The 27,510-nt window shown below is 42.4% G+C and overlaps 1 protein-coding gene across 1 annotated transcript in view; it reads right to left on the minus strand.

Annotated features, from left to right (window-relative positions):
* The window catches only part of NME7 (NME/NM23 family member 7), a 237,401-nt gene that overhangs the window by 92,023 nt on the left and 117,868 nt on the right, over positions 1-27,510 (minus strand). The window contains exons 6-7 of the mRNA XM_073667225.1: positions 19,275-19,482; positions 6,402-6,507 (exon numbers count right to left, since the gene is read on the minus strand). Coding sequence (XP_073523326.1) covers positions 6,402-6,507; positions 19,275-19,482 — 314 coding nt within the window. The remainder of the gene's footprint in view (positions 1-6,401; positions 6,508-19,274; positions 19,483-27,510) is intronic.

Here is a 27,510-nt window from a genome sequence, read left to right on the forward strand (position 1 = left end):
GGGAAAGGAAAAGGGGAAAGGAAGAGGGGAAAGGAAAAGGAGAAAGGAAGAGGGGAAAGGAAGAGGAGAAAGGAAGAGGGGAAAGGAAGAGGAGAAATGAAAAGGGGAAATGAAAAGGGGAAAGGAAAAGGGGAAATGAACAGGGGAAAGAAAAAGGGGAAAAGAAAAGGGAAAGTAAAGAAAAAGGAAAAGAAGGGATAAATAAAAATAAACTAGAGAAGAGGGATCATTGCCTTTTTTATGACCCAGACCAATTGAGCCCTAAACTGAAGTCCTACATAATCTGAGACAGACTGGATGTTAGAACAACCTGCTGATAATCCCCTAGGCTACGGCTGATATGGAGTGCATTGCTAGACCAGACCGTGGTTAGTGCAGGGCCTAGGGGGGCAAGTGAATAACATAAGGACTCTCGCTCGCAAGTCATTTTTCAATCAGAACTCCCTTAGGCCCTGAAAAAAGGCATTTCATTGTGTGAAAAAATGCCTGCATAAGCTCCAATATGAGCAAGTGGAGGTTGAAAATGGTGATATGTCATTGTGTCACATTATTACATGAAGAAACGTTTCTCATGTTTGAGAAAACAATGTCACAGTGTGCACTGCAGGTAATCAGTGAGTGAGCCCCTTGCGTCACACTGCTACAGCTGCAGGTAACGCTGTCAATCATGGCTTCTGCCTAGCAACCAATATTTGTTAGGAATGGTGAAGGAAGGAGACTTTGATCAGAGAAGTGGTAGAGGTAAATTTCCACTGCCTTGCATAGAAAAGGAAATCATCTACAATACTTTCTAAGTACAAGGGCTCACAGAGTTATAGATTAACAAGGTCACACTGGGGACAGACAGTGCTGTTATTCATATACATCAGTCAGATCAGGAAGTTAATTGGCTCAGAGCCAAAGTGCAAAGCACTGCTCCGTGTCTTCAGCAGGGTAGTACCCGCCACTAGGCTATGGAGGGCCAAGTGCCTAGGGCGGCAGTTTGCAAAGGGAGGGGGATGATGCCACATCCAGGAATTGTTTTGTATTATTCTAATATTTTTCCATCCTCGTTCTCACCTACAGTGCCTCACATCTCTGAAATGTGGGGGAGGAATAGGGGTTGCATGCATTCTGTGACTACAAGGACACAAGAGGAGAGGAAAGTCTCCTGGCACAAATCGGTTCTCTTTCTCCTCTAGCCTCATTATGACCGAGAGCAAAAAAAAAAAAAAAAGGGGAAAAAAAAAGAAAGAATACATTAACTCCATATCTCAAAGAAAATCAGGCCTACTCACTTGAGTATCAGCAACATGTGAGTAATAAATAAAACATAACTTTTAATTAAGCATTAAATATTTAAAAGATTGTGGCCACATCTTTCTATGAAGTCTTACTTATGTAAATTGGTCTACCGAGAAGGTAAACCAGAAAGAATCAATGGCTGTTGTTGGCGAATCCTCACCCACTATTATAGGTCACCTGGACACGGGCACAAATAAAGAAAAACACATAACCAATGGTCACAATGAATCTTAGGTAATTCTAATAGTGGTCAGTTTAAGATAGATGGGTGGTCCATAAGTATTGGACCAGATGTGATGCAATCGATCACCTCATGTGACCTTGGGTATAACCGCCTCATGTGACCCGATATGTGTGTTACGCACGTCCAGACATGAGGCACATCATGTGGCACAACTGAATCACTGCAGGGACGGTCGGACCAGTCACATGACTAATGACCAGTATTAGCATGGGAGGAGTATCTGAAGGTTGGATAAGCATGGGAGCGCATCATCGGGCTGGAAATGACACGTGATCCCCTGCCAAATATTTTAAATGTATTCCCCACAACTGGATATGACTTGCTATATGCGTGTCAAGAAAACTGAAGGTGGGACAAACCGGCCAGCTACTGGGGGAGAAACAAACATGGAAATACAAGCACCTGAACCCAAGTGAGTGATTAGGTTTTGAACCATGAAGATGGCGTCTAATTTGGAGAGCTCTTATTAAGCAGATGTTAAATACTCCATTCATTTGAGCGGAGCTCATTAGCGCCATTATAATAGGTGCACATCTTAGGATCTGGGATAGATTTACATGTGCAATACAATTCATCTGATGAACCTGAACAGCGTAAAAGCGTTGGGAGAAACGTATGGAGAGCTCAGGGCGCCGTTTATGTACAAATACAGCTGTGGACCGCCCTTCTTAGGGCCGGAGTCTTGGGGAAACCAGGGCCTGACCAGTTTGGATAGGGAGAGTTGTGGAGGCATGGACTGAGATGCAATGGCTCTTCTGGAACAATGGGCGAGGCTTTTTCAGTTTACATCTCCTAATATTAATCAATAGGCTTATGGATGCATGATCTATGATTTTGCAAGATAACTAACACAATACTCTAAGGTTATCCACTTAATAATTTGAATAGGACCCATATACTTATGAACCACCTATCTTAAACTGATCACTGTCAGAATTACCCAAGATCCATTGGTTATGTATTTTTTCTTTTTATTTACCATGATAAGTCTTATATACAGTACAGACCAAAAGTTTGGACACACCTTCTCATTTAAAGATTTTTCTGTATTTTCATGACTATGAAAATTGTACATTCACAATGAAGGCATCAAAACTATGAATTAACACATGTGGAATTATATACTTAACAAAAAAGTGTAAAACAACTGAAAATATGTCTTATATTCTAGGTTCTTCAAAGTAGCCACCTTTTGCTTTGATGACTGCTTTGCACACTCTTGAAGAGTGAAAAGGTGTGTCCAAACGTTTGGTCTGTACTGTATATATATGGTATATGAGTGAAGTGAACTAAATCTGATTTATGACATACAGCGTGAATACAGTTTAAGTCACAGAAGAAAATCCAGCTCACCACCTGCAGTTCCACACTTCGGATAGCACCTGGGCAGGGTGCAACATTTAATAAAGAAAGCAGAAAAATCCAGCTCACAGAAAAAGTCCAAAAAAGTGCATTTTATTTTCCAAGGTACATGAAGCAAAGATTAAAATTGTGTATTCACACAAGAAAGAATGCAGGCAGTGAATACAGTTTACAAGAACTGATTCTTGTATTTTGCTAGTATAACAGACACCCTAATGACAAACTCAAATGTCAATAACTTCACACGTACTCTGCAAAAACGGTATTAGACTAATACACAACTATCAAATCATGCACAAAGACTGGCAAGCGAGACAGGATTTATTTAATTAGAACGAAAACCGCAAAGACAATGATTCACAAGAGCCTATTATCATGTTAGTGTAATAAAAAAAGATAATGCTAAACAGGTGCATTGTGTTATAGCCAATGGATGGCACGCATTCAAAAAGGCATTTTACAGAGGCCCAGATAAGAAAGCAGTTACTAGTTCAAAGTTGATACAAGTACCCATGGAGCAATTAATAAAGACAAAACTACTATAATAATTAACAGAATCCTACTAATTCCTATTGTGCCGTCATTGCGTAACTGAGATTTTGGTCAGCCAATGCTGGCGACCAAAGTCAGATGAGAACAGATAAAGCCCGAATCAATCAACTTAAAAAATTAATAGTAGTGTCTCTCTTTGAATTATCATACTCAAAGAGAATGTTTGACAAAGATAACCCCGTTATCCACAGGCCATATTAAAGTATATGGAGGTCCCCCAGTCAGGAGAAGCCTGTCTGTATGATTTACTTTCCCTCTAGTAGATTTGGGTCATTCATGTGTTACAAGGGTAAAAAGCTACCACGTTTAATGGCTGTTGCAGGGAAAATGCCTGGCTGTATGTGGCACATTTCCTGATGAGACAAGCAATTTAAAATATTTTTTTTACATTAGAAAACTCTATTTCCAAATACAATAATGTCAGAAATTAGAGAAGAATCCTTTATCAATAGGATCATAGAGCCCCTGCTCTGTGCTGAACTCAGGAGCGGTGTCCTGTCACTCAGTGAGCTCAGCGCAGTTCCAGAGTCCGCTCGCGGGAGCGGTTCATTCTCCCCAGCTCCTCAGTGTCAGCGATCAGAGGATTACAGCAGGGGACATCTCCAGACAGGTGAGTATAAGGATTTTATTATTTTATTCTTATTGTTACACATGGACACTGCAGGAGCAGACTACTACTCCCAACATTGTCCCTTGCTCGTGCTCATCACAGCGCTAGCAAGGGACAATGATGAGGGCAGTGTTCAGCACTCGGTGCTTGGGAACAGCGCTAACTGTACACCGATTCCCAGGCGCCGGTACCTGTCACACTGATGGCACGTGGATGTCATCCGTGTGAAACATATTGCGGAAAGTGCAGCGCGTAAAAAACTGACATGTCAGCGTGTTTTGCCCACAGACACACGGTCCATGGAAACACACTGACATGTGCGCAGAGCCATAGATTTGAATGGGTTTATGTGTGTCAGTGTCTCCAGTACGTGTCGAAACTGTCACCACACGTACCGGACATACTGACGTGAGAAAGAGTCCTTATAGCATAATAATAATTTTTATTTATATAGCGCCAACATATACTGCAGCCCTTTTCCAATTAAGCGGTGACATACAGACAATAAATTCAATACGAGGTAAGACAGTTTAAACAGTTACATTAGGAGTGAGGTCCCTGCTTGTAAGCTTACAATCTACAAGGAAATGGGGAGACACAGTAGGTGAAAAGAGCTTGTTATTTCAGGTCTAGCAACTATAACATATAGCATGTCGATGTGCACAAATGTGGTGTGTAACTAACAAGACAGTCTCATAAACATGGTTGCAGTCAGTCATATAAAGCACATGATTTGGCCCAGCTTAGTCCAAATGTAGACATACACTGTAAATATTTCTTCGGCTTCCTGACACCCTGCATGCTTAGATTGGCTGAGCATGCATTAAGAAGAGGGTAGTTGTCACAATTCCACCACTCAGTCTGTCTTGGATGCAGTGACTGACAGCTCAGTTGTCCAATCTAGCGCAGTGGTGTGCTGAGCATTCAGTATTTTGAGTGACAGCTCGGCCGTCCAATCTGAGACTGGGAGGTGCTGAGCTTCCTTCAGGTGTTCCCTGTTCCTAGTGATTACTCAGGTATTTAACTAAACTGTCTGTCACAGATAGCTGCCAGTCGTGGCTTTCAGCTCTGTGTGGCTTGTCCTCTGTGCCTTGTACTCTGAATACTAACATTATAATATTTTGTTGCCGGACCCTGGCTTTACCCATTGACTACCTGTTTGTATTACCCCTTTTGACTTGACACACTCTTACCTTGGAATTCTGACTCTGGACTATGATCAGACTACACCTTTTGCCTTACCTCTTTGTATATGACGAGCCCTCTTGGTATCTGACCCAGGATCTCTTGACTACCCAAGCCTCACGGCTTGTCTGTGAGTGGTGACTAGTGTCAAAGTAGAAAACCTGTTGTGGCAGCTTATCACCCATGAGAACAGAACTGGAGTGTCAAAATTCAACATGCTGGACTATCCTTTTCTCCGACATCTGCAGTTGAAATACCCCAATACACATGAGATTATCAACCTGTGTGCCGAAAATTGGTGAGCACAGCCAAGCAGATATCATGCACACATCCTATTTCAATGTATCAGACAGGTGCACAACACCTGCTAGTAGTAGCAGGTATCTTCCAATGGGAAGTCATACAGACATACTCACTTCCCAATGCAGAAGTGAGTGACGCCAAAGTAACTCTTTAAATGGAAAGAATCAGAATCAGAGTTTTAACAGAGAATCAGAAACATATGATCTAAGCATACAGGCTAAAGCTGCCTTGTGATATAGATGCCACACAAGCATTAGAATGTATTGGTAATCTACAGCCACATTGGCCCATAATCTTTAGCAATTCTCCCAAATCTCAGCAGACTGTAATGTGTCTACGCCTATAGACTATAAAGATAATCTGCTATGTTGGGCTTTTTTGGCTGTTCCTTTATAATTTCCCCGTGATAACAGGCACCAGAGATGTCGTGTCCATCCATTTCACACAGTTCTGGATTGTATGTTCTTAACTTTTCCCATATCAGTATCTGGATGACTCGCGGGTGAAAAACACTCTGGACTATTTCAACTAACTATACTGGTGAAAAGGTCGCTCCTTTTCTTATGATTTGATTGTAAAGCAACAGAGAACCTAAAATAAAAAAATAATATTTATCCTAGTTGAAGAAAATGGCAAAAATACAGAATAAATACGAGAAAAGGCCATGTAAAATATCACCGCATGGATATTTCTGAATAACAGAGGGATTATCATGTTCGCTGTAAACCATGGTATGTGACATTGGGGTGGTGTGTGGTTTCTGATTTATTTTACTTGTACTTATGAATACGATGAAGACATAACAGAAAGTATTGAAAATAAATTCCGTAAATTCCAAGAGGATAAAACCCAGAAACCTACCTTCTAATACGGCGTGGGGCTTAATAATGCAGCAGGTACAATGTGTGAATTTAGCTGTGTTTTTTGGTCCACGGCCTCCGCTTGATGGAAAGAAAAACTCTAACTCCTGGTGGAGATTAGAAGAAGAAGCATTAATACAACTTCACATGATCACAGCTTTTAAGGGAATCAGTCAGTAGGATCAACCCTCCTAACCTGCCTATATGGGCATGTAGGTCATAGGAAGCTGAATAAAATGATACCTTGTTATTTGCAATCTGATGTTTTATTCCAGAGAAATCCACACTTTTCTTAATACGTAAATGAGCTGTTAAGATCTATGGCCCGGACATAGATCTCCCTGAGAATCTGCACCCAGAGATTATTTTAAATGAAAAGGAAGTGTTACCAGTGTGAGACATGTAATGACTTCTAGTCCGTTCTTCTGACCTATATGTCGCACACTGGTAATGCCTCCTTTCATTTAAAATAAGCTCTGGCGACAGATTCTCAGGGAGATCAGTGTCCGGCCGATAGATCTTAACAGCTCATTTGCACATAAGAAAAAGGTGGATTTCTCTTTGGAATAAGACATCTGTTCGCAGATATCAAGGTATCATATTATTTGACTTTCTATGACCTACATGCCCATATAGATGGCTTAGGAGGGTAGATCCTACTGACAGATTCCTTTTAAACGAAACTGAAGTCTGTAGTGAGCATCTCTACTCAAGCTAAACTAACACTGGGATGCAGAGAGGTTTATTCATCAGCAACTCTGACGTTTTTCTAAAGAAACCATTTTACTAAGGCTTGGACTGGATGATAATTCAGTTGTACCATCAGAGGCAGATCCTGTCCATATCTATGTTAGAGGGTCCGTTTGGGACCCCAGTTTAAGATTCAGTCACATTTGACGAAAAAAATAGCCAAAATGACAGATACTTTGGTGGAATTTGACCCAACACCATTATAAGCCAATGGGAATTGTTGGATTCAGCTGGTGTGCTGAGAATAATCATCTTCTATGCAGCATAAAATGTGATTGCACCTAACGAACAAGCTTTTTGCTCGTTTACTGGGTGATCGGCAGCCTGTTTACACTGCATGATAAACGAGTAGTGTAAATGGACCTTCAATGCGTGAAAAGCCACATCCAATTCCCATCAGATCAGCATAAAATGTTCTCGCTCCAATGACGGCGATTGTTATAATAGTAATAATAATAAAAGGTGGAAACCAACAATGGTGTCAGGTGGGAACTTATTCAACTAGAGTGAGAACAAGTTTTTGCGTTCTCATCCAAGCAAATATGTTGGAATATAAATGCAAAGTTTGGGCTGAATTCTTAACAGTGATATTTCAGAATATCCATTAGATAACTGACAATTAGGTAACTGGGATCAACACGTAAAGTCATGGTTACAGCTACAAATTGTAGAAATGACATGAGGCTATTCAAGTGCCTTAAGCTAAGAAGTATAGAACAATAACTATGCTATGGTGAGAGTTCACGGGCAGGATGTGAGCACGCTGTCGTACACAAGGCCTGGGCGATCATATGGATTGCTATCACAAAGCAGTGGAGTCATTATAGCGCGATTGCGATAAAAAAAATAGGAAACAATTGTATAGAATAAGTACAGCAAATAATTTTACTCACTCTACCCAATTGGATCTCCGCTTTAATTTTCTAGTTGTCACTTGAAAACTAAGGATAACTCCAGTATTTTGTTTGTGCCTTTTCATATACATTACTATCTCTATGACACATAAAGAGGTTGTCCACTACTTTTACATTGATGGCCTATCCTTAGGATAGGCCATCAATGTCTGATTGGCCAGGTTCTGACACCCAGGACCCCCGCGGATCAGCTGCCATCAGTGCCGGCAGTGGCAGCCGCTGGCCGGAAGTGCTTACTTGCTGAGCTTGGCTGTCTACTTGTAGTGGCCGCCGCGGGGTACTGCACATCCACCTCCTATTGATTTGAATAGGAAGTGAATGTGGAGTACCCCATGGCAGCCACTATAAGTAGATTGCCAAGCTAGGCAAGTAAGCACTTCCAGCTGGCGTCTGCCGCCAATAGCAGCTGATCCGCTGGAGTCCCAGATGTCAGACTCTGGCCAATCAGGCATCAATGTAAAAGTAGTGGACAACCTCTTTAACTTTTAAAATAGGGACGAACACTTATTTTCCAAGGGTTCAGGTTGGGGTTTAAAAGTACAAACAATAAAAAAAAAAACTATACTCACATACTAGATGGGCGCCGCTCCTCCTCAGCTTGCTACCATGTCTCATGTGGATCTTGGAGCATCAACATCGGAGGGGGAGACACATTACAACACTGGACGACTGCAGCCTTCATATTTTGTCCCAACAGGAAATCTAAGCTGGTTTCCTGTTCTGTTGAAATGCAAAGGGTGCAGCATTCATGTGACGCCCCCTCCAGATGTCGGTACCCTAGGGACACGGTAGAGTATGGAAAAGTGAGTTTAGTCCAAAATGGGAGTAAAGGATTTTTTTTTTTTACCCCAACCTGGGCCCATTAAGAATAACTTTTAAAGAAGATGTAAACCCCTTCAAGATACCCTACGTAGAAATATATTTTGTACGTCAGAATGAAGAATAAACCTCAGAGCATAAGCCATGCAAAATTTCTAAGCAAAGAGCAATATAAGGGTAAAGACCAGCTAATCCGAGTTTTGGTGGCATACCAATTTATTTGAATGAATCGATGCATCAAAAATCCTTTCAAGCTATGTGGAAAAAAATGAAGACAATAATATATTTTTTATTTAAGCACACACTTCATGTTTGCTGAAACAGTGTATTGACAGCTATATAAAATGTACGTCACATGCGCTCAGCATGGCTGTTAAGTAAATGGAGGTCATTTGCAAATAGCTTTTTCCTTGAACTGTAATCGTGAGTAAAAAACTAAATGCTGTGTTATCTGGTTAAGTGCATAAATGAATAGCGTCACACATCTAATTTTCCCTTACTGAACACCCGTCTAACATAGTGGGTGCAGGACTTGCAGTCACACATGGGCCATGGAGTTGTGGGAAGGGGGGCCCAAAAGTCCCTTTGGTCCATATGAAAAGACCAATACTAGTAAAGACTTGTGATAGTTGGAGGCCCTGTTGGGGATTTTTAGCACTGGAGTCCACAAGCTTCAAGTTACACCACTGCTGACATGTGTGTAATGATCAGAAATCTTCTATTCACACATCCCACTAAACAGCTGCAATCAAAAGTATTTAAAGAAGCACTCCTCCCATCAAAGTTTCTACCCTCTTAATATATTGCAATCATTATATTATACAGCACTGTGTACTTACAATTGCTCAATTTGTCTTTCTACACAGCTAATTCTTCTCTTTTCTCTGCTCTACATAGAAACAGGAAGTCTCTTGTTCATGCAGAAATCATTCCCCTCTTCAGCTCCTGCTCCTCCTGCCATTGACTTTTTCAGTGACTGATGATCTCTACAGGGAAAATTGACCTCCAGTTTCTACATAGAGCTTAGAAGGATTCAGCCACTCAGTTTTTAATCACATGAGGTCATAGATCTAATGGAAAACAGAAGAATTAACTGGGTAGAAAGGAAAAAAGAGCAATTGTAAGTACACAGTGCTGTATAATATGATGATTGCAATATATTAAGAGGATACAAATTTTGATGGGAGAAGTGCTTCTTTAATCCCTACTGCAAATAAGGTTTGTTGTAAAAATTTTAAAAACATTCTGCTGTTTGCAATAAAATTTTTAAAGGGAATCTTACATCATTAAACTTCTGCCAGCAACTTATGTGCCTGTTAATTAGGAACCTAAGACCACATTCACATGTTCAGTATTTGGTCAGTATTTTACATCAGTATTTGTAAGCCAAAACCAGGAGTGGGTGATAAATACAGAAGTGGTGACGTGTTTCTATTATACTTTCCTGTGATTGTTCCTCTCCTGGTTTTGGCTTACAAATACTGAGGTAAAATACTGACCAAATACTGAACGTGTGCACGTGGCCTAATGATCCATTCTATGTTCCCTGCTGTCAGGCATACAGCTAAAAATTATCTTTATACACCGCTCTCCCTCAATGGCAGTTCAATGGGCATGTATGAATCAATCTTGGTGCCTGCCATAAGCCTATTAATCCTGCCCTATCAATTAAAGGAAGTGGGGTCAAGTTAGCAAGCTCACAATAGGGGCAAAGGTTTAGTCCGTACACGGCCATCTTACCACTTGGTGCTAAATGCCATACAGGGAGAGCGAGAGTGGTGTATAAAGATTATTTTTTGCGGTATGTCTAAATGCAGGGGCACACAGATCGGACCGTCAGGATTAGGACACAAATAAGGTGCTACTATACAATTTGGCTAATCAATCCCATTATTAGAAGCCTAACTTTTTTTTGTCTCTATTTTTTGTGTTATATTTGATCCATACAAGTTGACTATATTTCTCTTTTGAGGATTGTACTACCTATTTGTGATGTGATAGGCTGATTTCATCATTATTTTAGCAGTTTAATCACTTAATTTTCTTTTCAACCAGTTGTAGTTGTAATATTGTTATGCTAATATTTAAGTTACATTTTGCTTGTCACTTCTCACACTTTGCTGTACATAGACAAATAAGGGGCTGACAGTGATTTACTAACGGGAAACCTGATGACAGATTCTGTAACGCCAGCGTCCCTGCATGTTTCCTCTCCTCCATCCAGGCAGGGACGCCATTAAGTTCATCGCCCCGACCACCCAGCCGCCTCCTCTGCTCCAGTCCATGTGTCCTAGGGCCTGCGCACACCATGCAGGTCTCCAGTCAACACACTTAGGGCGCGCACACTCCCTGTCTCTTAAAGAGACAGCGCATGCACCTGATGTATTCCCAGCCAATAACTGGGAGGCACTTAGTACTTAAGGCACCTTCACCTGTTGGAAGGTGCCTGAGCAACTTTAGTAAATTGTCAGATTGTACTTGCTTCCTTCTTGTCAGGTCCCTGAGTCCGTCCTGCCTGAATCTTATCCTGTACCGTCCTATCTGAACTGGTTCCTGTACCTCACCTTCAATTACCTAGTCTTGAACCTGAAACTGCCTTGTCCGGTCCTGATCTCTATCCAGAAGCCACACAGACTGAACCTGTACCAGTGGCCGTCCAGTCTTCTATCCAGATGCGGCACAATCTGAACCCGAACCAGGGGCCGTCCCATCTAGCATCCATAAGTCGCACAGTCTAAACTCATACCGAGTGGCCGTCCTGTCTTCTATCCAGATGCCGCAAAGTTTGCACCTGCACCAGTATTCGGTCCTGCCTGGGACTCTGAACCTGAACCAACGTCCCTGACTCTTGGAGTCAGCTGCTACAGTTCCGGACACTGCCCTGGAGTGGTACCTGGCGGCTACCTGCAGCTCAAGCCTGACCTCACGATCAGAGGCGCCAGTGAAAACCAAGTAGCGGCTTAGTTACGCTCCTCCAAAGTAAGTCCAGCCCATGGTGCATTGGGTCCACGATCCACCAGCGTGACAAATTCCTTAAAAATATCTCAACACAACGAATATAACAATTAGTTTCTGCAAATTCACCAAAAAATGCCAGTTTTAATGGCTACTGCAGTCTCAGAGTTATTCAACCCCCTGAATAGAATCCCTCCCTAAGAGCACATATTAGCAAATCAGATGTTGGATCAAGCACGCCTAACACCAAACCTGGCTTGTACGCTTTGTGGGGATTTACTTTGTTCTATACTACAGTTTGTTGAACCTAGTAATTTTCTTCAAACAGAAACAGCATCATCTCCAATTACTTCCATTGCTACTATCGGTTCACTTGTCATGAAATTGATAAGGTCACTGCACAATTAAGGTGATTTTAACATTAAAATTAACAAAAAAATATATAAAAAGAAAAAGATAAACACATAAAAGAAAAACAAACAAACAATGCAAACAGAAATTCTGCAAATGTTTTACAAAAATATACAATTCTTGTTTCCGAAGGATGAAAGAAGAAATATACAGTTTATTTCAATAACGCAAAGAAATCATGCACAATACACGTCACTACATTGTGTTTGCATCATAGCCAGTTACAAAGCGGCACTGTGTTAGCGGGGATTCCGAGCATGGGACCTCCCTCCATCATATCCATACAGTGGGTACGGAAAGTATTCAGACCCCTTTAAATTTTTCACTCTTTGTTTCATTGCAACCATTTGGTAAATTATAAAAAGTTCATTTTTTTCTCATTAATGTACACTCTGCACCCCATCTTGACTGGAAAAAAACAAATGTAGACATTTTTGCAAATTTATTAAAAAAGAAAAACTGAAATATCACATGGTCGTAAATATTCAGACCCCTTGCTCAGACACTCATATTTAAGTCACATGCTGTCCATTTCCTTGTGATCCTCCTTGAGATGGTTCTACTCCTTCATTGGAATCCAGCTGTGTTTAATTCAACTGATAGGACTTGATTTGGAAAGGCACACACCTGTCTGTATAAGACCTCACAGCTCACAGTGCATGTCAGACCAAATGAGAATCATGAGCTCAAAGGAACTGCCCAAGGAGCTCAGAGACAGAATTGTGGCAAGGCACAGATCTGGCCAAGGTTACAAAAGAATTTCTGCAGTACGCAAGGTTCCTAAGAGCACAGTGACCTCCATAATCCTTAAATGGAAGAAGTTTGGGACCACCAGAAGTCTTCCTATACCTGGCCGTCCAGCTAAACTGAGCAATCGTGGGAGAAGAGCTTTGGTGAGAGAGGTAGAGAAGAACCCCAAGATCAATGTGGTTGAGCTCCAGAGATGCAGTAGGGAGATGGGAGAAAGTTCCACAAAAGTCAACTATCACTGCAGCCCTCCACCAGTCAGGCCTTTATGGCAGAGTGGCCCGACGGAAGCCTCTCCTCAGTGCAAGACATATGAAAGCCCGCATAGAGTTTGCTCAAAAACACACGAAGGACTCACAGACTATGAGAAATAAGATTCTCTGGTCTGATGAGACGAAGATAGTACTTTTTGGTGATAATTCTAAGCGGTATGTGTGGAGAAAACCAGGCACTGCCCATCACCTGCCCAATATAATCCCAAAAGTGAAACATGGTGGTGGCAGCATCATGCTATGGGGGTATTTTTCAGCTGCAGGGACAGGGCGACTGGTTGCAACTGAAGGAAACATGAATGCGGTCAAGTACAGAGATATCCTGGATGAAAACCTCTTCCAGAGTGCTCTGGACCACAGACTTGGCCGAAGGTTCACCTTCCAACAAGACAATGACCCTAAGCACACAGCTAAAATAACAAAAGAATGGCTTCAGAATAACTCTGTGACCATTCTTGGCTGGCCCAGCCAGAGCCCTGACCTAAACCCAATTGAGAATCTCTGGAGAGAACTGAAAATGGCTGTCCACTAACGTTCACCATCCCACCTGACGGAACTGGAGAGGATCTGCAAGGAAGAATGGCAGAGGATCCCCAAATCCAGGTGTGAAAAACTTGTTGCATCATTCCCAAGAACACTCATGGCTGTACTAGCTCAAAAGGGTGCTTCTACTCAATATTGAGCAAAGGGTCTGAATACTTATCACCATGTGATATTTCAGTTTTTCTTTTTTAATAAATTTGCAAAAATTTCTACATTTCTGTTTTTTTTCAGTTAAGATGGGGTGCAGAGTGTACTTTAATGAGAAGAAAAAATGAACTTTTTAGAATTTACCAAATGGCTGCAATGAAACAAAGAGTGAAAAATTTAAAGGGGTCTGAATACTTTATACCCCGTAATAATGCAGATCTACAACGTTTTTGCTGTTAAACAACCCCTTAAGAACTGTCTACATTTCTAGAAGACATTTCATTGCTGAATATGTAGTGGGAGGCTTTTAGTGCTTACTACCCTTCCACAATGTATAGGATTCTGGGAACGAGTCATTCTACTACCTAGTTTTCTACTCATACAGCACACAAAGAACCTTTCTTATGGATGTAGGAGTCTATTCAAGGAAACTGGTTTGCCCTGTTAGATATCTACAATACAAGATCAAGTTTCCTGACTGAAAATGTAGACACTACGCTATACTAATATTTACACAGGGTATTTGCATATTATGTTTTTATTTGGGTTTTGTCTGTTTTGGACCTATGTGAACATGCTCCATCATGCACAGAGCCCCAGACCAAGGAAGATTGACAGTCATCTTGTGTTTCATCCATTTTCTAATAATTGTGCTGAAAATTGCTGCTTTCTCACCAAGCTGCTTGCATATTGTCCTGTAGCCAATCCCAGCCTTATGTAGGTCTATAATTTTGTCCCTGGTGTCCTTAGACAGCTCTTTAGTCTTGGCCATGGTGGAGAGGTTGGAGTGTGATTGACTAGGGGGGCTTCTTAATGAAAAACTAACAGGTCTGTGAGAGCCAGAATTCCTGCTGGTTGCTAGGTGATCAAATACTTATTTCATGCAATAAAATGCAAATTAATTATGTAAAAATCATACAATGTGATTTTCTAGTTTCTATTTTCAGATTGTGCCTCTCACAGTTGAAGTGTACCTGCGATAAAAATTACAGACCTCTCCATTCTTTGTAGGTGGGAAAACTTGCAGTATATATATTATATATATATATATATATATATATATACAGTACAGACCAAAAGTTTGGACACACCTTATCATTTAAAGATTTTTCTGTATTTTCATGACTTTGAAAATTGTACATTCACACTGAAGGCATCAAAACTATGAATTAACACATGTGGAATTATATACTTAACAAAAAAGTGTGAAACAACTGAAAATATGTCTCCTATTCTAGGTTCTTAAAAGTAGCCACCTTTTGCTTTGATGACTGCTTTGCACACTCTTGGCATTCTCTTGATGAGCTTCAAGAGTTAATCACTGGAAATGGTCTTCCAACAATCTTGAAGGAGTTCCCAGAGATGCTTAGCACTTGTTGGCCCTTTTGCCTTCACTCTGCAGTCCAGCTCACCCCAACCCGTCTCGATTGGGTTCAGGTCTGGTGACTGTGGAGGCCAGGTCATCTGGAGTAGCACCCCATCACTCTCCTTCTTGGTCAAATAGCCCTTACACAGCCTGGAGGTGTGTTTGGGGTCATTGTCCTGTTGAAAAATAAATGATGGTCCAACTAAACGCAAACCAGATGAAATAGCATGCCGCTGCAAGATGCTGTGGTAGCCATGCTGGTTCAGTATGCCTTCAATTTTTAATAAATTCCCAACAGTGTCACCAGCAAAGCACCCCCACACCATCACACCTCCTCCTCCATGCTTCATGGTGGCAACCAGGCATGTAGATTCCATCCGTTCACCTTTTCTGCGTCGCACAAAAACACGGTGGTTGGAACCAAAGATCTTAAATTTGGACTCATCAGACCAAAGCACAGATTTCCACTGGTCTAATGTCCATTCCTTGTGTTCTTTAGCCCAAACAAGTCTCTTCTGCTTGTTGCCTGTCCTTAGCAGTGGGTTCCTAGCAGCTATTTTACCATGAAGGCCCGCTGCACAAAGTCTCCTCTTAACAGTTGTTGAAGAGATGTGTCTGCTGCTAGAACTCTGTGTGGCATTAACCTGGTCTCTAATCTGAGCTGCTGTTAACCTGCGATTTCTGAGGCTGGTGACTCGGATAAACTTATCCTCAGAAGCAGAGGTGACTCTTGGTCTTCCTTTCCTGGGGCGGTCCTCATGTGAACCAGTTTCTTTGTAGAGCTTGATGGTTTTTGCAGCTGCACTTGGGGACACTTTCAAAGTTTTCCCAATTTTTCGGACTGACTGACCTTCATTTCTTAAAGTAATGATGGCCACTCGTTTTTCTTTACTTAGCTGCTTTTTTCTTGCCATAATACAAATTTTAACAGTCTATTCAGTAGGACTATCAGCTGTGTGTCCACCAGAGTTCTGCACAACACAACTGATGGTCCCAACCCCATTTATAAGGCAAGAAATCCCACTTATTAAACCTTACAGGGCACACCTGTGAAGTGAAAACCATTTCCGGTGACTACCTTTTGAAGCTCATCAAGAGAATGCCAAGAGTGTGCAAAGCAGTCATCAAAGCAAAAGGTGGCTACTTTGAAGAACCTAGAATATAAGACATATTTTCAGTTGTTTCACACTTTTTTGTTAAGCATATAATTCCACATGTGTTAATTCATAGTTTTGATGCCTTCAGTGTGAATGTACAATTTTCATAGTCATGAAAATACAGAAAAATCTTTAAATGAGAATGTGTGTCCAAACTTTTGGTCTGTACTGTATATATATTTTTATATATTTTTTTTTTTACTTTTCACTTGCTTCAACAGTATCCTTAGGAGACTTGAAGATGCGATCATCTGATCGTATGTGCTACACACAGCAGGGTGCTATATGTAACTAAAATGCTCATCTGCTATGAGTGCCGACCACGGGGCGGTTCTAATAGCAGTTCGGCAATGACAACCACGGGGGTCTCCCGCAGACCCAGGGTTGCCATGCCAACCCATCGGCGTTCCGCGATCATGTGACAGGGGCCTGATGTCAGAGATTGACAGCGGCATTTAACATGTTAACAGCAGTGGGTGGATCGCGATTCCACCAGCAGCTGTTAGGGGCACATGTCAGCTAATGAAATCAGCTACCATGTACCTGAAAAAGAGGGGAGGCGACCTATGACATACCTATACGTCATCATAGGTCGTAAAGGGGTTAAAAAGTACTTTTGTGTGGTTATACACAATAATAATGAACTTCACTCAGTAATTCTTCTGGTGGGTGCAGAGAACTTTCTGACGTCATGTGATTATTTGGGGGGTGTAGTTCCCTAGTCTACTAGCACCTTCTCCCCCTACTCTTCGTGTGCACTCCAACTCTCTACACTCTCTGAGAAATGCAGGGGAAAGAGTAGCGAGTCAGGAGGAGCAGCATTAGTCTGGTAGGTGATTTTAGGGTTTTATTTTTTATAGCCCGCTATGGACAAGGATCCCATACTTCAAAGTTCACAAAGGTTTGGTTTCTGAAGAAGTTCTGGACGATTCTAGAGAGGCTGTCACAGTTGTACACTGTAAAAAATCTTAAGTGGGATTTGAGTAAGTAATCCAATACTATTAGTGAAAGGGAGGCCTAAGGGAGCGGGCTAAGATTTCTCAGAAACAATGCCAGAAGCCAGTGCCTGCCTTTGCATTTCTGTTCCAGCAGGTCATAACAGCCAAAGGGTGCTGTACCAAGTACTAAAGATGCTTATGGAGGGGGTGAAAGAATCTGACACTGCAGAAGTCAGTAAAAGTGGCATTATGTGTTCAGTTTGGAGACACCACTTGTTATATTATTTGTCTTGAGGTATATAACTAGTTGTCATTTGTCAGTAGAATGTTTAGAAAATTAATTAAAGCTAATTTGTAATCAGAGTTGAATACTTTTGACTGCAACTGTACATAACTTCCCCAGATAAAATATCCAGCTACACAGAAATTTTCAACTAGATTTTTTTTTAAAGTTCTTAATAATAGTCAAAGGGATTTCAAAACCTCAGGCGCCGTATAGAACAATGCACTTCTCTAGGGCACGCACTTTTACTTTTAGAGAGAAACATAAAAAAGGTATGAAAGCTACAATCTTCTATAATGGCAAGGCTTCTTATTATCAAAGGCAGGAGTACAATGACAGATAACATCTCTATACACAGCTGATAACACAGGATCCACCATTTACATTAGGTGATGTCACAGCGGACCCTGCTCCCCGTGTCTTCACAATGATCTTAGCACACGCTCATTAGATGCGTCACTACAAAAAATAGCCTCTGAGTATGTTCACTGTGGCTAATGTACCTGTGGATCTCCTGAAACAAGAATTTAGAGTCTAAAAAAGCCCTAGAGGCCAGTTTGAATTCTTAAGATTTCTTTTTTTTATTTTTAATACAAACTGTGAAATTGGGAAAAAAAACAAAAAAAAAACATTGCCAAACATCCTCCCAAAAACATTTGACACAAAAACCTGATTTAAAACATTAGATCATCTTCTGAAGATAGCTTACATGTAATGTACATCATGGCTGCTACCACAATGGCCGAGATCGAGAGAACTCCAATACCAGCCATTTAACCCCTTAGTGCATAGCAATCTGGTGTATTAACTAATCGGAAAAAAATAAATAAAAAATTCCTCTTTATTACATTGTTAAAAAAAAAAAAGTTTTGCTACATCTGTATGAACCCGACTGAACAAACCCAATGTACGCTGTCAGAAGCAATGCAGGAAGTGCTATTTTGTTTTTACTGAATTACAAAAAAACATAATCAAAATGTCATATGTACCCCCCAAAAAAAATCATTTAAAAAAAAAAGTTTTTTATATAGCAAAAGTAGTAAAACATAAAACAACTATATAGTTTTTGTTTTGCTATAACCCTAATGACCCACAGTTGAAGGAGTTGTCTGGTCACATGCCATAGGGTAGGTCATCACCATGAGATCGCTGGGGAGCCAACACCCAACACCCCCACAGATCAGCTGTTATTTGCTCAGACAGCCGCCGGGTGTAAACTATTCCAAAAGAATATGAAACTGTTCTACAGTACACGTCAGCAGCACATTAAACGGATCTGCACCTTACAGCTCCAAATAAAGTGTTCACAACCTACAGCCTTTGGAGCAAGTAAGCGATGAGGGTATCGGACCACCTCCGATTTGATGCCAATGACCCATCTTATGGCTAGGTAATCAATATTCTGATACTGGACAATTTTTTAATAGATGACTTAAGGCAAAAATTTAAAATAAACAGATAGGCAAAAAATGTCCTCCCCATAAATGTCAAAACTGGCTGAGGCGTTAAGCTGATAAATATATTTATAGGCAAAATACAGTACTTAGCAGCTGCATTATAAGGAGCACTTACTCTGGCAGCTGAAGCGATGGAGTCAGAGCCGTGAGCTGCATTTTTTGTTCCATCGGTGCCGAACCGGGCTCGTACGCTTTGTAGGGATTCACTTCGGGCTATACTACAGTTTGTTGGACCTAGTAATTTTCTCCAAGCAGAAACAGCATCATCTCCAATTACTTCCATTGCTACTATCGGTCCACTTGTCATGAAACTGATAAGGTCACTGAAAAATAACGGGAATTTTAACATGACATTTTAATAGATATATATTTAAAAGAGAAAGATAAAACCCAGAAACTAAAAAAAAAACAAAAAAACAATGCACACTAAAATTTTGCAAATATTTTACAAAACGAAACAATTTTCATATCTTAAAGGATGAAAGAATTATACATTTTACTGCAGTAAAGCAAAGAAATCATGCACAATACAAGTCACTACATTGTGTTTGCATCATCGCCAGTTACAAAGCGCGTTGTGTTAGTGGGACTTCCGAGCAGAGGACCTCCCTCCATCACATCCATATACCCCGTAATAGTGCAGATCTACAATGTTTTTGCTGTTAAACAACCCTTTAAGAACTGTCTACATTTCTAGAAGACATTTCATTGCTGATTATGTAGTGGGAGGCTTTTAGTGCTCACTACCCTTCCACAATGTATAGGATTCTGGGAAAGAGTCATTCTACTACCTAGTTTTCTACTCATACAGCACACAAAGAACCTTTCTTATGGATGTAGGAGTCTATTTAAGGAAACTGGTTTCCCCTCTTAGATATCTACAATATGTTACGGATCCGGGTGGTGGAACCTCTATGCTGCGGTGCAAGGAGGGGCCAGAGGGGCGTGAATCAGGATCAACTCGGTCCGACCAAGGTTGCACGGCGGCTCAGTCGACTCCGTGAACCAGGGAGGAACCGAGCAGAGGGACCAGGTGCCACTCTGGGACCGACCTTATATGAGAGCAGGTGACTCCCACGGGTCAGAAGGCAGAGACTGACCGGTACAGTGGATGAGCTTCGGCTGGCAGGCTGACGGGTGGTCCGGGTAGACAAGCAGGCTGATTAGGCAGATAGTCAGGCGAGTGTTCCGGCAGCTGCAGGGAGGCCGGAAGACCCGGAAGACGCCGGAGCAAAACCGCGGCGGTAAGGGGGACAGCGTCTCTGCTTGGCAGGGGGCAGAGACGCCGATGCTACACAATACACGATCAAGTTTCCTCACTGAAGATGTAGACTTAATTCATTCAGTCACTTTACCAAAGACAAAGTGTAAAATTACATGAATATCATATGTTTAGAATTAGAATGCATGAATTATTAGAAATGAACATTTGCAAGAACTTTAAATAACTGAACATGCAATAGTAACTAAATAATTGTCTTGTGTACATATATACACTGTGTGCACAATTATTAGGCAATTTGTATTTTTGTTGATTAGTTTTATTATTGACCAACTACAGAGCTGTCAGTCAATCTAAAAGGCTAATAAACCTGAATATGTAAGAAAGTAAAAGGGAGGTTTTGTCTTTCTTAGGAGAATATCTGTGCGCGCAGAATTATTGGGCAACACTTAGCTTGTAGAATTATAATGCATCTAAATGAAAAAATGTACATTTTTCCATCTGAATTGTTTCTTTTCATCTGTTATAGTGAGAATAATAACCAAACAACTCAAAATGTACAAAATACCTATTTTCTGGATTATAACACGCACTTTTTTCGCCCAAAATTTTGGGGAAAATGGGTGTTTGTCTTATTATCCAAATGTAGCTTAAAGGCTGCGGTGTAGCGGGGTCCCACGGTCCCTGCTGCTGCAAGAAGCTGGTGGCAGCGGCAGGAGTGGGGCGATAATGCGGGCCCCAGGCTGGTAGGAGGGGGTGTTTGGCGGTGTGGGGGCTCCGTCGACATTTTTTGAAAGCCCGGAGCCCCTGCACTTTCCACAGTTTTTAATGCAGTGGACTTCAGGAAAATGGCGACAGAGGAGGTGCATGCGCATATTGAGATCTCGGCTCCAGAGATCTCAATATGCGCATGAGCTGCCTCCGGCAAGCAAAAGATGCTACTGCGCAAGTGCCGCTAGCGGCGCCATTTTGCTGGAGGAAAAATAAATTTCCCTGCAGCAATATGGCGCCGCCGGCCACGCTTGCGCAATAGCATCTCTCGGCAAACAAGAGATGCTACTGAGCATGCGCGGCCGACGGAGGCCATTTTGCTACATGTAAATTTCTTGATTTCTACCACAATTACACAGGCAGTATTTAAAATAGGAGGTAGGTAAGTGAAGGCACAGTGAGCTGTCAGAAGGCATACAGATGAATATGTAAGCAAAGCACCAGATAGAGCGCCCCCCACAGGCCGCCCCGGAGCACAAGCATATCATTATCTCAGGAATGAAAATTAAGATTAAAAAAGAACCACAGGATGGATTTCCTCAAGAAAGGTATCATATTAATCAGTGTAATGGCGCCCACCTGACAGTGTATGTAGTGTACTGAGCACAATCCTGCTGACAGGTGCGCTTTAATATTGGTAAAACACAGAGGTAGCCACTAGTAAACATACAAACATGAAAATACTTTCACATTAATGGGCATATTGTGTTTTGCTCCCAAATTCCATATACACAAGAGTTACCAAATATTTGCACTAGTGGTACCTGTAAGGTTATCCCGTCAGTGGACCAGAGTCAGAAAGAGCAGTCGCCTATTGTATGGAGTATAACAGGCTATGTAGGTACAACGTCAAAGGTAGTAAGACAGTGTGGTCATCAAACAAACAAGTCATGTTTTACCACTGCTGTCGACATAAGCTAGCAAAGCATCATGGTCATATAGGCCAAGCAGTGCAGTGATTGGCTCCTATTCCTGATATGCTTTGGTGGGATGCTTGCATAACCTATGGACCTAGCCTGAGTTACCCCTTTTTTGTGATGGGAAGCTGAATCTGGAACTTGCCCTATTAATGAATCCCTAACATACCCCTTTAAAAAATAATTGCCGTCTCGATATGGCATGTTCTTGTCAAAAAAAATAAAAGGGGACTCTTCAGGGGTCATTATGCTTGAAGGTTCTGTAAAACATGTTGGGGAAGTGTTACAATCCTGCCTGCCATGTTCTTGGCTGCAACCGATGGATGGTTATTAGTGATGTGCGAACGTGCTCGAATAAGGGGTTATTCCAGCATGCTTGGGTGCTAACCGAGTATCTTCTGCGTGCTCAAAAAATAAGTTTGATTGAGTCGCCGCTAGTGTTGAGCATTCCGATACTGAAATATCGGGTATCGGCCGATATTCGTGGTATCGGAATTCCGATACTTTTACAATATCGAATACCGGAATCGGAAGTTCCCATAATGCCTGCGCTCTGCCGTGTCTCTGAAGGATGACAAGCTGGATGGCAGCGCTCAGCTGCGATCCAACCTGTCATCAGAATGCCATCCCAGCGTGGGAGAATTCTCCTGATTGTTTAAAAGCCGGCGGCTTTTTACCGCCCGCCGGCTTTTAAACAATCACTCAGCCCCATACTGCTTCCCCGCAACCTCCCACCCCGATCCTCCGCTCCCCTCGCCACCTCCCATCCCGATCGAAAGTTAGGACCGGACGGGGAGAGCAGGACCAAGGAGCGGGGAGCGAAGGACCCGGGCGGGGAAGCCGGCAGTGAAAAGACTTCACCGCCGGCTTTCCAGTTCTGTGCTGCGCTTTCCTGCCGGTTATTTCAAATGAACAGCTGAGGTATCAGGTGATGCCGATCAGCTTTTCATTTGAAGTCGCCGCGGTGCCCTCAGAGGGTTCATGTGAGTTCATGCTTGACTGCATTGCATGAACTCACATGAACTTTCCCACGGCCGCACAGGTCAGCCTCACCTCCCAGACCATCAGCCCGTCATGATTGGTGTGTGCGGGATGTGTGCGGGATGTGTGCGGGTGTGTGCGTGCAGGCAGACATAGGCCGATGTGACACTACTACTCCCATCGGCCTATGTCTGTCCCCCGTCCACTCGTGCCAGCAGGATCAGCTCGATGGGAGCAGTAGTTCCCATCAGCCTGATCCTGCTATTTAAATTGCCCTACTGTGTCCCCAATAAATTTTAAATACATGTCATTGGTGGCCAGTGGTTACCTAAAATAAATTAGTTTATACATTACCTGTCCCCGCCGATCGCCACCTAAAATAAAGTAAAAAATAAAAAACTGCACCTATACTCACCTAGACACCTAATTCCCCGAAGCCATCGATCTCCTGTAATAAAATATAAAATAATAAAGCACAACCTTATCCTTACCCCTCCGTAGCAGTCCACAAGTGTCCCACGATGATCTCCAGTTTAGAGCAGCCACATAGAATGTGACCGCTCTGAACCGCTGCCGCCGCTAGAATGCCGGGGCCGTAAAGCAGCCCGTCATTCGCCGGAGTTCAGGCAGCGCTGCTCCGGTTAGCTCCTTTACGGCCCTGCTGTACCGTGAGAAATTCCCACGGTACAGCAGTGCCGTAAAGGATGTCTCCGGAGCTGCGCTGACTGAATGCACTCCGGTGACCTCAGTCAGTGGCTCCCGCTGCCGGGAGCGGACGTGTTCCCGGCAGTGTGAGCTTACAGCAGCCATGCACAGCTGTCACCATCTCCAGATGTGACAGCTGTGCATGGGAGATCAACGCAGGAACGTGGACAGGTAACTATTTTTTTTAGTAAACTAAGAATTAAGTAAAATGGTGTTTTATTTCAAATAAATTATTTTTTTCTGGGTGTAGTGTGTGTTTTTTCTTTTTAACACTTTGTAGGTTAGTAATGGGGGTGTCTTATAGACGCCCATCATTACTAACCTGGGCTTCATGGCAGCTGGCGCTGACATGAACCCCAACCCTATTACCCCCTGCCACCGCACCAGGGCAGCGTGGAAGAGCGAGGCTAAGTGCCAGAATTGGCGCATCCTATGCATGCGCCATTTCTGGGGCGGCTGACGGCTGGTGTTTCTAGCCTGGGAGGGGGCCAATATTCATGGCACCCTTCCTGGGCTATTAATATCAGCCCCCAGCTGTCTGCCTAGCCTTTGCTAGCTATTAAAATAGGGGGGAACCCCACGTCATTTTTTTGGGGGGTCTCCCATTTTAATAGCTAGTAAAGGTTAGGTATTCAGCTGGGGGCTGATATTAGTAGCCTGGGAAGCTCCGTCGGTATTACCCCCTTCCCAGGCTTCAAACATCTGCCCCAGCCGTCTGCTTAACCTCCGCTAGAGACTAAAATTACGGGGAACCCCACGCCAATTTTTTTTTTAATAAATCCTTTATTTTAACACTAAATGACAAGTACAGTAACCAACACTATCACTGTACTTATTATATATGTGACTGACATGTTTCTATCTATCTAATCTATGTGTGATGCTCTATTATTTCTGTTCTAAATTGTTGGGTACAGCTGCTGAATTGCCGGCCGGCTTTTTTAAAGAGACGGTGCATGAAAACACTAATATTTTTTTAAATAAATCCTTTACACTAAATGACAAGTACAGTAATCAACACTGTCACTGTACTTCATATATATGTGACTGACATGTTTCTATCTATCTAATCTATGTGTGAAGCTCTATTCTTTCTGTTCTAAATTGTCGGGTACCGGTGTATGCCGCTGCTGAATTGCCGGCTTTTCATGTTTCACTGTGAGCACTGTTCCCATCGATTTGGGCAACCACCTCCCCCAATACATTCTACATTATTCTTAGTTGTTTTCCTTCATGTAGAATTAACCTACAGGGAAAGAAAGGGTTTATTTTCATTCCGATATTTGTGTCCCATTGACTTGCATTGGTTTCCGGTATCGGAATCGGCGATATCCGATACTTTTTGGGTATCGGCCCGATCCAATCCGATCCGATATTTCCTGATATCGGAAGGTATCGCTCAACACTAGTCGCCGCGGCTGCACGTCTCAAGGCTGTTAGACAATCCCTGCATGTGTTGCAGCTGCCAAACAAACCTATTTTTCGAGCACGCCGAAGATACTCGGTTAGTATCACTAATGGTTATCTATCACATAAGAAGCATGCAGACTGCCAGAGGGCAGAACGTCCTGTATGTATTGCAGGCCAGTACGCCAATACACCCACATGCACACTCAGCTCAGCAAAGCGTGCATCTTCTGTACTAGGAGTGTAGAATAATGGTAAATTTAGACCGGCCAATTTCGGCCTGTCCATGCACCATTAACAAGCGCAGGTCGACTATGCACAAGTCATTCGTAGCCTTTTTCCCTACCTGTGAAAATGAACAATGATGGGGGACAGAATAATGGCAAATACAATCGTTCCGTCCTGTACATTACCATGTTGTCCTTGATACACAGGGCAATGTGCTGCCGATAATGATTTTTTACTTCTCACTTGTTCCCTATCTTAACATACAAATGCAGATAGTTTTGGTGGTGGTGGCTTATCTCCATGGAGAACTAAAGGATCAGTCATGTAAACACAAACTGCTCAATCCATATCTATTCGAAAGGCCCCTCATACACCAGAAAACACCAGGACCCTCTAGTAACAAACCTGGCCCTCCCCACAATGTCGATTTGGGGGCAAAATTTACACCAAACCTTTTGGTTTGGGATGCCTCAAATTTTTTTGCAATTCAAAATGATGATGTTGGAGGAGAGAAGGATCTGGCATGCCCAAATTCAGACTACCAATCTTTTTGTTCTTTAAGATAAAAGCCACCACCAGACATGCCTGGCATCGGCTCTCTCACAGAGAACACGAGCGCCCGGCCAGCTGAGTGCTCCTTTATATATGTGAATCAAGGAAGATAGTTGAAGGCCAAACATATATTGGGTTGTGGGGACGGTCGTTAGGGCTGCTGGTACACACACAAAAAAAAGAAAAAAAATTTCCTTCACAAGATGGTGGCCCCCTTCATAGAACATTAAGCAGGGAGTCAGCATGAGATCACATGACAGACAAAATCAGGAACAAGTATCAGTTGAGGGGTGTGTAGACCATTGAGATCCATGACATACAAATGTAACATAATGCTTTCTTACTGAAAAGTCTCGTCATTGATACGTCCATTGTGTGCAAACAACGAGAGTTCAGTCGCTCTTTCTTTACCATACAGATTACCAAGATCAGAAGTCCATTATCCCACTACTGTGAGATCAAGGAGAAAAAATCCCATCCTACTTTCTCTTTATCTTAAACATCTTTGTGCAGAAATCGGAAAGGTAGTGTGCACACGTATCTACAGTGAGGACGTAATATTCGTATTTACAGTTTAGGCAAAATATGGATACAGTGATTGCGGTTTTCTAACCAAGCGGTTTCCCCTCTTTGCCCGAGGTATGAGATGTAATTGTACAGCACATGCCATACACAACAGATGACTGCCGAATGAGGCTTCTGCCGATCACTCAGCTGACAGCCATCTCAGTCCACTCTCCCATACACAGAAGCGCTCGCTCACCCGAGTGCTCCTGTGTTCACTATGGGAAAGCTGCTGATGTTTACCATAGTTACCAGCCAGATCGTTGGTCCCGCTGGTCACACACAGCGATGTGTGCTGGCCAGCGGGAGGCCAACGACCAAAAAACAAAAGTCTGCACGCCATGGCCAAGCTGCGGGGTGACAGGCCTTACAGAAGGAGCGGATGCTGGAAGGACCCACTCTCACTGGTAGCCCCCAAGTTTATGGTTTTTATTTGTTTGTATACTATGGTCTTGGGGTCAGTATACAGTTGGGTCCAGTTTGTGGGTCTTTTTGCTGCTAGAGGTCAGGAAGTCAGGTCATAGTGCTGATCCATCACACCATGGGCACCAAAGTACAGGCCCCACTGGCTTATAAGAGTTGGGGCCTGTACAGCATCGAGGTGTCCGTCACTTTGACAGGAAGAAGAGAACAGGACGCTGTGTGATTCACGCAGCCAAATCAGACAGAACTGGTGATGAAGGCTCAATGTTATCAGAGCCATACAAGGTAAATTTTAGAATTGATTGTTTCATTGGGGTGTGTGGCTGGAACAGTCAATAGGGTTACCTAGCCCAAAAAGAAAGAGAAATACTGGTCTGCAAAACAACAGAAAAATAAAAGGGCAGAGAAGCAAAGTAGCCATCTTGCAGGATTCATCATCTCACCTTGGCTGTGGCTTTGAGATGTACGTTGCCTCTTAAAGGCAAACATGAACATGGAGACACTATATAATAGTATAGGGAAGGCCAGCAACTTTCCCAAACAATAGCTGATCAAAGGGATTTCAGCTAACAAAATGGAGG

This window comes from Phyllobates terribilis, unplaced genomic scaffold, assembly GCF_046119375.1.
Source record: "Phyllobates terribilis strain yellow unplaced genomic scaffold, ASM4611937v1 Scaffold_2__4_contigs__length_985480577, whole genome shotgun sequence".
Taxonomy (NCBI): domain Eukaryota; kingdom Metazoa; phylum Chordata; class Amphibia; order Anura; family Dendrobatidae; genus Phyllobates; species Phyllobates terribilis.